Source organism: Stigmatopora argus, chromosome 1, assembly GCF_051989625.1.
Source record: "Stigmatopora argus isolate UIUO_Sarg chromosome 1, RoL_Sarg_1.0, whole genome shotgun sequence".
NCBI lineage: Eukaryota > Metazoa > Chordata > Actinopteri > Syngnathiformes > Syngnathidae > Stigmatopora > Stigmatopora argus.
The window spans coordinates 19012451-19025065 of NC_135387.1; the positions used below are offsets into that span (position 1 = coordinate 19012451).

At 41.3% G+C, this 12615-nt stretch overlaps 1 protein-coding gene and 1 long non-coding RNA gene across 4 annotated transcripts; one reads left to right on the top strand and one right to left on the bottom strand.

Moving 5' to 3' along the window:
• Nucleotides 1–782: 782 nt before the first annotated feature.
• Nucleotides 783–12043, top strand: gripap1 (GRIP1 associated protein 1). 3 transcript variants are annotated; one of them, XM_077608388.1, is made up of 29 exons: nucleotides 783–941; nucleotides 1433–1499; nucleotides 1585–1646; nucleotides 1710–1736; nucleotides 2199–2306; nucleotides 2379–2541; nucleotides 3280–3443; nucleotides 3751–3784; nucleotides 4170–4336; nucleotides 4520–4567; nucleotides 4627–4658; nucleotides 5177–5224; nucleotides 5297–5396; nucleotides 5488–5565; nucleotides 5807–5899; nucleotides 6141–6275; nucleotides 6433–6528; nucleotides 6593–6703; nucleotides 7009–7110; nucleotides 7168–7281; nucleotides 7459–7536; nucleotides 7845–7940; nucleotides 8355–8411; nucleotides 8559–8658; nucleotides 9962–10089; nucleotides 10160–10276; nucleotides 10489–10582; nucleotides 10745–10917; nucleotides 11051–12043. In XM_077608388.1, the coding sequence occupies exons 1-29, from the start codon at nucleotides 900–902 to the stop codon at nucleotides 11129–11131; spliced, it is 2715 nt and encodes a 904-aa protein (XP_077464514.1). In that variant the 5' UTR covers nucleotides 783–899; the 3' UTR covers nucleotides 11132–12043. The 3 variants fall into 3 exon arrangements, with proteins under 3 accessions (XP_077464514.1, XP_077464516.1, XP_077464515.1); XM_077608390.1 differs by having other exon boundaries at nucleotides 4266–4336; XM_077608389.1 differs by lacking the exon at nucleotides 5807–5899.
• Nucleotides 1657–3529, bottom strand: LOC144080747 (uncharacterized). The gene is made up of 2 exons (XR_013302653.1): nucleotides 3350–3529; nucleotides 1657–2578 (listed from the first exon to the last, which is right to left on the bottom strand). It is a non-coding gene; the product is annotated as an uncharacterized LOC144080747 (long non-coding RNA).
• Nucleotides 12044–12615: the final 572 nt, after the last annotated feature.

The following is a 12615-nucleotide window of genomic DNA, read 5'->3' on the forward strand; positions in this document are numbered from 1 at the left end:
GATCCATTCTTGCAGTGTATATAAGTCTTGAGGTAGTTTGGATTTTTTTTTTTACTATTGTGGAGGTAAGCATTACAGAATATTGAATGGCACTTAGAAGGGAGATCCATATAGCATTAAAAAATATGGCACTGTTTTTGTTGAGTACTAACAAATAACGGGCCGATGCCATTTGCTGGCACTTTGTACTTCCTTTCTCTAATATGGCACCTCGCACAGTGACAACAAATGGCGCAGAGATCACCCTCATGGACAGTTGTCTTTATATATATTGAATATTTGATATACCCATTATTGGACTTTTAGGACTTTATGCTGTTGTTAATTATTCCTTCATGTTAAATACTGTTGTGCTCTTCTGTTAAAAAAAACCCAATTACAATATATATATTTAGCAATATATCAATTCAGCTCATCCTCACAAGGGTTGCAAAGGGTGCTGGAGCCTAGCCCAGCCAACCACACTCAGCAGCAGGGAAGAACCTGAATTGTCTCCCAGCCAATCACAGCGCACAATGAAACAGATAACCACTAACACTCACAATCACCCCACCAACAAGTGGAAATCAAACCCAGACTGCCCACACCAAAGTCAAGCGGAGTAACCACTGGACCATCGGGTGGCGACTTAGTCATTAAAATAAAATATACACAGTATAACATCTAATATATTATGGCTTAAAAAAAACACAGGGTTAGGGAGAAAAACATCTATTTTTATTAGTTTGTTGGTCGAGTTTGGGTCGCCCACAAAATTGGTCGACCAAAACACCCCTCGACCTTTGCACAACCAATAGCAAGCGCCCTAAAGAGGCGTGTCGTATCCAAGTATTCTTTCTACCTATGGCTCTCTCTTTAGCATTAGCTTAGCCTAGCGATCCGCTACTCGTCATCACATCATGTCGCAGGCGCTTTCAGAGGAGGAGTTTCACCGTATGCAGGTAATAGCAACACGACTACACCCTCGTATTACATTGACAAATTTCATTTCGTCGCCGTCCACTTTGTCCCAAAGCGGGGGTGTATATTTTGATGCTAACTATATTTAGCAGCTTAAGGTAAGATGACCGCTGTCTTTGCAAACATGTTTAATGTTGCTGTCTTAGCCCTGCAGCCCTTACACATTCGCAAATCTACATTTATGTGGTCATCCCTTTTGTTATCCGCTAAACAAAGTGTGAAAAAAAATTGCAGAACTGTCAACGCAAGTCTGCTAGCATCAACAAATATCAACAGGACGACAAACACTCCAACTCTGCTGTTCCTTTATTAGAATACAGTTATATGCAAAATTACGTATCATTTCTCATCAACGTGATAGTTCAGAGAGTTGCTAGCCGTGTGTTTTATAAGAAATTTGACTGTTGTAAATTAAAGTAGCTTCATCGTGCTAATCACGTGACCTGTGTGTCTGCGCATGCGTGTTGACCAGGCTCAACTACTGGAGTTGAGGACACGCAACTATCAGTTCTCTGACGAGCTGAGGAAGAACTCGGCTGGTAAATAAAACTCCTTCTGCTTGTGACCTTTCGGTTTCCCTTACTAGCATTTTCATTACACTGAAAGATGATAATCATGTTTTAGAGCTCAGCACCTTGCGTCAGAAAAATGTGGTGTTGGAAAGAGATTTTGTCAAAGCACAGAAGGTAAGCCTCATTGATTCTTCTCCATTTATTATGTTTGATAACGGGGTGTGTTTCTTTCCATAGGCACTTAACAAAAGTAAAAAAGCACAGGTGAGTAGTTTTCTAGCTTTTTAGTCAACATAAGTATTTTTGATGCAAATAGCAGAAATGTCCAGGTAATTGAAAGGGACACACCCACATAAAAGGTTTGTAATTACTAATAGACCCTCCATTGAGGCAGAAATCCACTTGTTTCCATTAGACAAACATCCGCCCTGATTATATTAAGCGCCTTTCCTGAGTTTAACGTGATTTAGCTTTGGCCTAATTGCAAAAATGAAGATAGAAGAGCTTTAACAACCGTAACACATCTCTAGCAGAATGTCACGACAATATTTCAACAGGTGCACAACAATAGTAGCACAAACCACCGCAGTACTGTAATAAAGCCCACAATACCATTTGCACAAGCCAAAGTAAAAACACAACAGTAGCACATGGCAACCCCATGAAAAATCACAGTCATTGGCCAATGAATTAGGTACCCCTGAAGTGAAAGTAAACCATGTGCAGGAAGTGGAGGCGCTGCTGAGCGAAAACGAGATGCTTCAGGGAAAACTTCACAGCCAGGAAGAGGACTTTCGACTCCAAAATAGCACGCTAATGGCCGAACTCTCGAAGGTACACCCACGTCCATTGTAAATGGATGGACTTAATTGGATTGAGATTTTTCATTGCTCTTGTCACTTCCAGTTGTGTCTGCAAATTGAGCAGCTGGAACTGGATAACAAGCACCTTAAGGACGAGGGTGAGGCCAGAGCTTCCCAGTCCAGTCCGAACGTCACCTCCAGTCCTGCTGATGAAGAGTTGCTGCGCCTGCAGGCTGAGAACGCCACGCTGCTGAAGAAAGTGCGAGGTGCGCTTCATCAGCTGTCACATTAATATTTTTATTCCTTTAAAGAAAAAATAACACCCAGTATTGTGCTGTATAAACATAACCAGAATAGTAAAACATAACCTGCAAACTGAAGAAGAACGAATGAGGATGAGCGTGGTCAATTGTTGGCCATTTTACTACAGAGCCTTTCAATAAATGCCGCAGTATAGTCAATGGAGCTTGTACTTTGAAATAGCTCTAATTTGCTCCGTTTTCAAAAGGTGCGCTTTTTCAAAAATGTCAGAGACGTAGTAAGTCAACTACATACTTAAAAACTTCCAAACTGCCAAAAAATTCGACATCCATTATTACCAATGTTTTAATGTCTGCTGCTGTAATCTAAGACAAAAGAACTCTTAAAACAAAAGCCACTATTGGAAAGTCTGTGTGTTAGAAGCACAACGGAACCAGACTTTCCAGCAATCATGGAATACTGCCAACAATAGACATGGCCCTAAAAATGTTTTTATCTATGTATGATTTTTTTTTAGCTGATAAATTGGCGTAGATGCCACCGAAAGCAGTACAAAATGAATTGCCATTGTAAGAAGGGTCACTGCATGCTGTAAGTGTTTATAATTCGACATTTGTACGGTATTTTTCACAATCCATGCTATTAGAACAGTTGAAAACCCCTAATTTGTGATTCAAATCCATGAAATGTCTTCTGAGTAACGTTGTATCGGAGAGCTTAAAGCGTTTTGTTGATTTATACAGCCCTGCAGGAGCCCTGTACTAATACTGAGCAGCCCAAAACATCACTCTCACATGGCGACCGAAACGCTACCTCACAGATAGACCAGTCGGTGGACGCCAATGGGATATGTGATGTCAGCAGCAAAGGGGAGGAGTCAGCAGCAGAGGGTCTCAGCGGGCAGCAGGTGATTGACTAATAACAGGGGTGGCCAAGTCCGGTCCTCGAGAGCCCCTACCCAGTCTGTTTTCCATATCTCCCTCCTCTGGCACACCTGAATCAAATGATCAACTCACCAGCAAGCTGCCCAGAAGCTTTATACTGATCCGGATTTTTTGATTCAGGTGTGTTGGTGGAGGGAGATATGGAAAACAAACTGGATAGGGGCTCTCGAGGACCGGACTTGGCCACCCTTGACAAATAATGTCATATCAATAAAGTCACCTTGCTCAGGTTACCGTGGAGATTGACTTTGTTTCCCCCTTGTTTCGCAGAATGAACCTCAGATGGAGCAAACAAAGTTTAATGGTAAGAACATGTTTGTTATCTTTTTTGAACCTACTAGCCCAAAGCTTTTAGAAGTGGATAGTACATGCAGTTTTACTTGAATTCACCAGGGGGTGCTAAATAGACACCAAACTCCTCAGCAGTGGCAAAACAAACACGTCTGTGAGTCTTCAGACTGACATTTATCTTTAACATGTACTATTGTTTTTGCGGTACTAATTTTTACATAGACTTGGAGTTACTTGGCTTTACCATAACCACAATAGGAACCGTCTGGCATTTATCGCAATCACAATTAGAGCCTTCATAGGAGAGACAAACTTTAGTCCTAAACATCCCAAACATTTGTGTGTGTCAGGCCCACTAACTGGTAGATTGCCCCTGCTGTGTATGGCGTCCCCTTTAGGCCTGTCAGAGAAGAGCGTAGAGGAGATTGTAGCTAAGCAGTCAGCGCTAGGCTGGTCGGCTGCTCTGTGTCCAATAACTCACTGCTTTGGAGCAGAGCTGGAGGTCGCCCTGAGCACTCAGCACGAGGAGAAGAGGCTGCTGAGGGAACAACTGCGCCAACTGGAGGTGAGCATCCCTGTCATTCACTTCTGGCAGCGTGATTCGTCCACATTTAGCTGTAACTTTTTAAAATAATTGAATCAAAGTTAAATGCTCTATTAAAACAATTCTTTTCACAGTTTGATTTCATTGGTTAAATGTGGCAACTCTGCTGTTAAGTGACAATAACTATCTCCAAAAAATGTGCAGGTCACCAAGCAAGCTGAGATGTCCAAACTGCAGGATGATTTGTCAAAGGTAAATGATAATTCTCACCAATGTATCAACATTTACTTGATTGTTACTGTTTCTTTCAGCTCTCTGACAAGTTAAAGAAAAAACAAGAGAGGTGAGACTTTCGGATATTTTCCTCTTTTGAAAGGAAATTAATAAGAATTTTCTCAAAATTGCGAACTGGATCTAAAGATTTGTATTCATCCTAATACGGAAGTTATTACCGAAAAAATAATTATTGCTCCCTTTACTACCTCTGAACGTTACGAATTTAGCCCCCTTTTTATTTTTATTTTTTTATTTTCTTTAGATAAAAATGTCTATTACAAATGAGCCAGTGCTCACACTGCCCACAATATAGCTAGAACAGTGCTGAGTGTGGCTTTTGCTATTAGTGGATACGTGTTGCGCTCAGAGTATAAAAGAAAAAGAAAAACATGAAAACCACCGCAAAGATGGCATTGATAGTATTTTTTATTATTGGAGTCCACACACTTTCATGCTGCCAAATTACACATCGTTGTACAAGTTTGCGCATCAACTACATATCTTAAATCTTCTCCCATTTCAAACATTTTGAAAAGCTCTGGATTTATTTTTGCAACTCTCATGGCTTCAAACGTTCTGCTGCAGTTTCCAGCGTCTGCAAGCAGAGAAGGAGGTTCTTTACAATGATAGCAGGTCAGCGTAACATTAATGACACCTCAGTCCGCATTGACGAGTCACTGAACAAATTGGCAAACCTGTCTGCAGGACAAAGATCGAGGAGATCAACCAAAGGAAGGAGGAGGAGCTCAAGTTGATGAACGCGCGAATCCAGAAGCTTCAATCAGATTTGACGGCAGCCAATCAGGTCAATTGGGCAGCGTTTGTCCGTCAACGTGGTAACAATGGTCATTTTTGCGACATGATGGGTAAAATAAGTTGTTTTAATTCTGGTTTAGGTGACGGCAGAGCTGCGAGAAAAGCTTCTGACCCGCGACAAAGAACACCAACTGGCTGTCAGTGCGCTCAAAGATCAGGTTAGTTCTGTCGAATGACGTCCCTGCCCAAACAGGTCAACATCTCTAGACTGTCTTTATCCAGCCGTCTGAATGACCTGATGATTGACATATGGAAAGTCGACCAGTGCCACTGTGCTTCTATTTCTGGATTACTTTGGATGTTCTGCTTCTTTTCTTTTCTGGGGTTTTTTCCTCTACATCTAATTCCTGCTTCCTAATTTTCTACCGCCTTGGCTTCCATGATGTGTTGGGGCTGCAGGTAGCGAGTCAAAGCGCAGTCAGCCAGGAGCAAGTGGATAGCATTTTGCAGGAGAACGATGCTCTGAGGACAAATCTTGCTGCTTTAGAACAGGTATAATCTTTGAGAAGATCATGCAAAAACTACACCATTTCGCTGGGTAAATACACATGGCTTATACGCGTACCTAGTTCATGCTTTGCATGTTTCTAGATTCACGTTCTGTCTTTCTACTTCTGCCTCTTAAAACAACCTTTCCGGCTGCCTGTATTAAAGTCTCAAACGTCCCCTGGATGCCACATCGCTCTGTCACGTACAGAGATGAGCATGTCGTCTGGTCTATAATTGATTGCAGATTCAGACAAGCAAGATGCAGGAGGTTAGCCTTCTCCGGGAGCAGCACGAGGCGCAGGCGGCAGAACTTCAGCAAAGTCGAACGGAGCAGGAAAAGCTTTTGGCTCAGAGGGACGACCTGGACTCGCAGCTGCAGGTATGCTCAGTAACTTTCATGGGGCCCTGAAAGTGATGCTAATTCCATTTCTTTATTTTCAACAATTGTTCTATCTCAGATATTGCATTTGCATCAATTCAACATTTGTTACAAAGCGGGCCGTGACATTCTTTGTCCTTGACTGTCCTTCTTTTAGGAGTCCAACTTTGCAAACAGAAAGTTGTTGGAGCAATTAACAGACGAAGGTCAAGAAAAGGAGAAGCTTATGATGGAGTTTGAAGAGAGCAAGAAGGTGTGCACATAAACTCACTCTCACGCTCCAGGTAACGCATATTCTCTGAACTATTTTTGCCCAGACGGCTGATAAGAGGAAGGCTATGCTAGATGATATGGCCATTCAACTGAATCAGGAAAAATCCAACCACAAGGAGGCGTTGTCAGACTTCAAACTACAGCACGAGAAGGAGGTGAGCCGACCAGATATGCTGCTGCAGAATGACTGTGACTTTGAAAAAAGTGCTTTATATACTCCCCCTTTTGAAATTTTACAATACTATAATTAGTGACAAACCGGATTCCCAAAAGCGTGGGGATGTTATACGAATGTGAACAAGCAGCACGAGTGTGCCCTAGGCCACTAACAGGCTGAAGGCTGTGTGTGTGCTAGCTCTCAACGGGCTAACTTCTTCATCATTCAGCCTCTCAATTTTAATCTGGTTTGTAATATTTTTCCCATTTTGACTTCTGCTCATCCCGGTGATGCATCATTTAGGTCCTCGGCATCAGGGCTCGCTATGAGAAGGAACTTCGAGGTCTTCATGAGGAGAAAAACCGCTCTGAGGAAGACCTCCGGCAGCAGCTCAGAGATGAGAAGGTGAAAAAAAGAGGAGGAGGATTGGACGGCAGTCTCGTCAAATATTTTGTGTTTCAGGCTCGTTGCAAAGAGCTTGAAAGTTTTCAGACCAAAGTCCAAGAACTAAGCAATCAGTTGCAGTCCATGGAAGAAACCAAAGGATGGTTTGAAAGGCGACTCGACGAGGCTCAGGTGAGTGCCTTGTTATTAGTCCCACTGAACTTTATATCATGGATCGGCTATGTACGTACGGCCTGTTCCTCAATCATTCATAGGGCAACCATTTAACCCGTTGGCCCCCATTGACGGTGCAAGACATCCAATTAAGAGTAGTTCATTGCAGTACATGTGCCTTGTGTGTTTGAGCAGGAAAACACTGGCAGGTTGACGTTAGAACATCAAGAAGCTGTCAAAACTCTCCAGGAGCAACATTTACTTGATCTACAGGTAACAAGCAAAATGTGAGGGGTGTTTTGTCATACGATAGATGTAAGACTAAACATAGTGTCCTTCGTATTTCTATAAATGATTACATGGTAATATTAAGCAAATATTTTGAGGTGTAAATAATAAATGCCAGTCGTATCTAGATAAATGTATGTCAATCTTAAATTATGTCACCAATTATGTAAATGTGTCTCAATTTTGCCAGATTTTGATGTAACAATGTAGCTCTAAAAGAACCAACCCCCAATGGAAACGGATTGTCTAATAATATGCAAATACTACTTGACGACATTGTATGTATTTCACAGGCCAAACAGGGAGAGGCCGAAGCCGTCCACGGGAAGCTGCAGGAGGTCCAGAATCAGCGCGATGAACTGCACGGCTCCATCTCCAAACTCAAACAGGTCAGCATCCAAAGATTCTATGTACTGTGCAGTTGTCCCTAAAGAGATGAATTGAATTTGTTTTGTGACCACTCGCATAAATGGACACCTTAGCTAGCTCGACTTATCATTCCCATTTAAAGTGAATCTAAATTTTCTTCATCTATATTAGCCTACCAAAAACAACGTAATGAGGATATCTCATCTTTTACTCGCAAATCAAAGCAAGCCCAAAAATAAATTACTATCTGTTCTGCTGAGTTCCATCTTTTACATTTTTTTTCTCTTGTTGTATCATGAAATTATAATAAGCAAAAGATCTAGTAAATGCAACCCTGATGGCTCAGATTTGACGTTTGACATAAAAATATAGTCTGGTTTATTGAACTCAAACCCTAAAACGGTTACCTTGGAAAATGTCTTCTTTTTCTACAGGAGATCAAAGACACAGTGGATGGACAACGGATTTTAGAGAAAAAAGGAAGTGCAGCGGTGAGTGTATGTGCATATTTGTGTGTGTGTGTGTGATAAGACCGATCGCTAGAAAAGACTTAAAAGAGGTACAAATATACACTTTTATTTAGACAGTGTTATGCAAATGAAATACAGCGTGATTGATATGTCTGCGTGTTTGTGTAGCTGAAGGACTTAAAAAGACAATTGCAGCTGGAAAGGAAGAGAGCAGACAAACTGCAGGAGAGACTTCAAGAAATACTAACAAACAGCAAGACCAGAACAGGTAAAACTCTGAGCCCCTTACAATCACATGCTTTATTTACTTTTGTTGACGTTAAAGGTGCTATGAAGGGTTAGGGTGACCACTATGTTAAAAAAATAAAGACTCAATAATGTAATTTTACATTTCCCCCGCTTTAATTCATAGTTTTTCCAACCAAAACAAAGCAACAGAGAACGCTCATCATTTTGTCAGCTATTCTGGTTGTGACCTCACGACTAGCTAGTAGGTGTTGATAGAATGATAGAATGCTCACACGAGATCAACTGAATGGAAAGTCAGCATGCAGGCAGACCTCAAAAATTGGATGCTCATTCTGGTTGTGACATCATTTCCTGTTTGGAGAATTTCTCCTGCACGGGGCCAAGATAGCTGAGCAAGAAAGACTAGTCCTATTTTCTGTCACTTTTTTTGGGTGGTGATTCAGAAATAGTGTCGGCTATCATTTTTACGTCACTTGCTGTTTTAATTCACAGCACTTTTAATATTTATTTGATTGCCAAGTAAGGTCATTAATAGCAAATTCTCATTTGCAAATTTGACCTGGCTGTAGACTGTCAGGTTTATTTAGGAAATACAACTAACATCAAAAGCATGATCAGGCATCAAAGAGGGTTGATGATACAGTAAGTGAAGGTGTGTGTGTGCGTGTGGATTGTGTGAATGGGTGTGGGTGGGATGATTGTGTGATTTTGCGTGGGTGAGGATTTGTTGAGTGAGCACAGAATTCAAAAGATCAGCAGCATCATGTGAAGTTGTCTGGAGGTTGGGTCTCATTCTGGAACTTTTGCTTGAATATTTTATATAGTGCTTTAATTTCCTATTCTACACATATTGCACAAGCACATACACATATAAAGCCAGATAAATGTTTAAAGCGCATTTTTGGACATTGGACAAAGCTAACAATCAAACATTTGAAGTAGGAATAAGGCTGCCTCCATTTTCTATCTTGTGCAAGTGCCTGCCTAAAAGGGGCATGTTTTCATCTGAAAAGGAGACGTGCCTTTGTAGCAAAAGGTGTTTTGTCACCTCTTTAAGGAATAAGTCCTTGCCATTAAAAGGCTCGTTTAAAGTTCCACTTTTTTTTTGTAATGTGCGGTTCCTTAACCCGAACCAAAAAAAACCCTGTTTATCTCAAAATGGGCATGTTCTAACACCTAAGAGTGAATAAAGTCCATTCTTTGAAGGTGATGCTCCAGGCGTAAGGCATTGTCCCTTTGATGATGAAAGGACACTGAGCCCCTTACAATCACATCCTGTTTATGATGGCTAACAGGACGTGTTCTATTCCCCCCTTCTGCAGGCCTGGAGGAGTTGGTCCTGTCTGAGATCAACAGTCCCAGCCGCACTCAGCAGACGGACTCGTCCTCCGTCTCGTCTTTCTCTTACCGAGACATGATGAAGGAGAGTCAGAGCGGCGGTCACAACAAGGTGGGCCGGGACCTTCGGCGGCATAGAGAAACCCGTGTGTAAATGTCCCACGTCTACTTCTTTTCCTCAGTCGGGAGGAGCAAGCCCTCAGTGTCAGCGCGCCGCCGAGCTATCGGACGACGAGCTGGGTGAACTGTTTCAGAGGCTAGCCGAGGTCCAACAGGAGAAGTGGATGCTAGAGGAGAAGGTCAGTCCTGGTGTTGATGTGCTGCTTATAAATAAGTGGAAAAAAGATGCTAGACCTAAAACAAACGTCTCCTTCAATTCCAAGAGAAGGTTCTCGTTCCTAAGAGAAGGCTTTAGTCCTATGAGAATTGAGAAAATCTTCTCCTGTCCCTGTTTTTACAATCTCACTGGATTGCCGATCCTGTCTCGTAACCACGTATGCGTGATTGACAGGTCAAACATTTGGAGGTGAGTTGCTCGTCCATGGCGGAGGACATCTGCAGGAAGAGCGCCATCATTGAGACATATGTCATGGACAGCCGCATAGGTGACCGAATGCTACCCAGGAGTCAATGTTTACACAGATAATTCACCCTTTATTTGATTAAAAATAAATAAAATGGTGTAATTCTTTCATTAAGTTTAAATACCTCCCCCAACCCCCATTAACTTGAACCTCACGTTGTTTCTCTGTCCCCGATGTGCACAGACGTATCAGGTGGCGCCGCGGGCGGGCACGGAGCTCCTCAGGTCGACCGAGGCGGTCTTGGTTCCGTCTTGAGGGACCTGGTCAAGTCCGGAGATGAAAATCTGCGCGAGATGAACAAGAAGCTGCAGAACATGTTGGAGGAGCAGCTGACCAAGAACATGCACCTTCATAAGGTAAAATTCCATGTTACTTACTAAGAAATTCCTGCTCATGCTAATGCTAGCATAAAGAAACGGCTAGAACGGTGAATCTCAAAATTGTCCACCAAAGAATTGAGTCACATTTGCCTGTGTTTCTATCTTCCAGGACCTGGAGGCTTTATCCCAGGAATTAGTCCGTCTCAGCAAAGAACAAGTACCTGACAGCAGTTCAGCTGGCTCTGGTTGAGACTACTTCCTGGGTCATCATCTACATCCAAAAATATATTAAGCTCAGATAAAAGATCAGGCTTTAACCACCAACACCTGGGACTGTCTTCATGCAGGTCTTGAACATTAAATCATCCCGGGCTATGTTTAAATGCCAGAATGTCTCCATCCATCCAAAGCATGCTGGGGATGGAATTGTTCAACTCATTGTTTTTAACGAATGTACTGTAAAGAAATCAAACTAAACTTACGTGATTCACTTTCATTCAAACTCGGGTACAACCTGATGACCTCCATTGCAATTAAACACGTCATCTCCCATCCTTAACTGTATTAGAAAAAGAAAAAAAAACATGACGTGAAGTACGCATCTGGTGACTACGGCCATACTGTACCGTTGCGCACCTTCACATCATGATGTCAAGCTCCGCCTACTCTACACCCTGGTCGCCGATCACCAGATGGCATAACGTGCAATGTCATTTTGTTTGTGGCTGTGACTGTTTGTATGATTATATCACAGTCCTTTACTCTTAATTAACGCTTCTATGAATGTGAGTGAAATAGGAATATATATTTAAAAAAACGTTTTTCTTATTTTATCTTTTTTTTTTCTTGGAACTTACGACATCATAAATCTGTAAATTAAAATGTCTTAATTGTTGAGCGAGGTCTACATCCTGCTTAATGTATTGTGTTTTATTTATAAGAGAAAAGATATTATCTGTTTTGCCTTGACTCTTGAGCACTACATGGCCCCCGTCTAGTTTCTGGCCTGTCACAGCGTTTTGACTTGTGTTTTTTTTTTGTTGGTCTTGATTTTAGGAATATATTGACTGACTTGTGACGTGGCTCTGTGTTCTTGGGCCTGGAAAAAAGTGATTTGAAATTCAAAGGAAAGAATGCTTTAATAAAAAAAGAAAAAAGGAAACGAGTGAGAGATCAAATTTGTACTTTGACTGCGATACATATTGAACCCTATTATGCACAAATTATGGTTTATTTTCATAGCATTCAGACATCCAGATCATTTTGCCTGGGTTCATTCTATGCCGTTAGTTGGTTGTCTTAGCCGTCAATGGCATGAAATAAGTCAAGTATCAAGAAAAAAAAGGAAAAAACTTTACAGTGTTACTTGGGGCAGTAAACAGTACTACTTATCTGTTTTTTTTAAATTTAAAACATTGTATTTGTTTCTATTTTTTTGCCATGATCAACAAAAAGTTTCAAAAATATTATTTTATTGACAAAAAATATTCACTAGTCCTTTAAGGAATTCCAGGTTTTAAAAAAAAGAGTCACTTGCTCTATAAAAGGTTAAAGGTCATAAGGGCCAGTGTTCCTGCACAAGTTAGAAAGAAAGAGTTTTACTTTACAAGTATAATTTTACAAATAAGTTATTTATCTCATATTGTGCTTTTTGTCCAAACCAGGTCAGAATATGTACTCAAAATAGTTACAAGTAAGGTGAAAAATGTCACAAATAATGTTTCTTTTAGATTT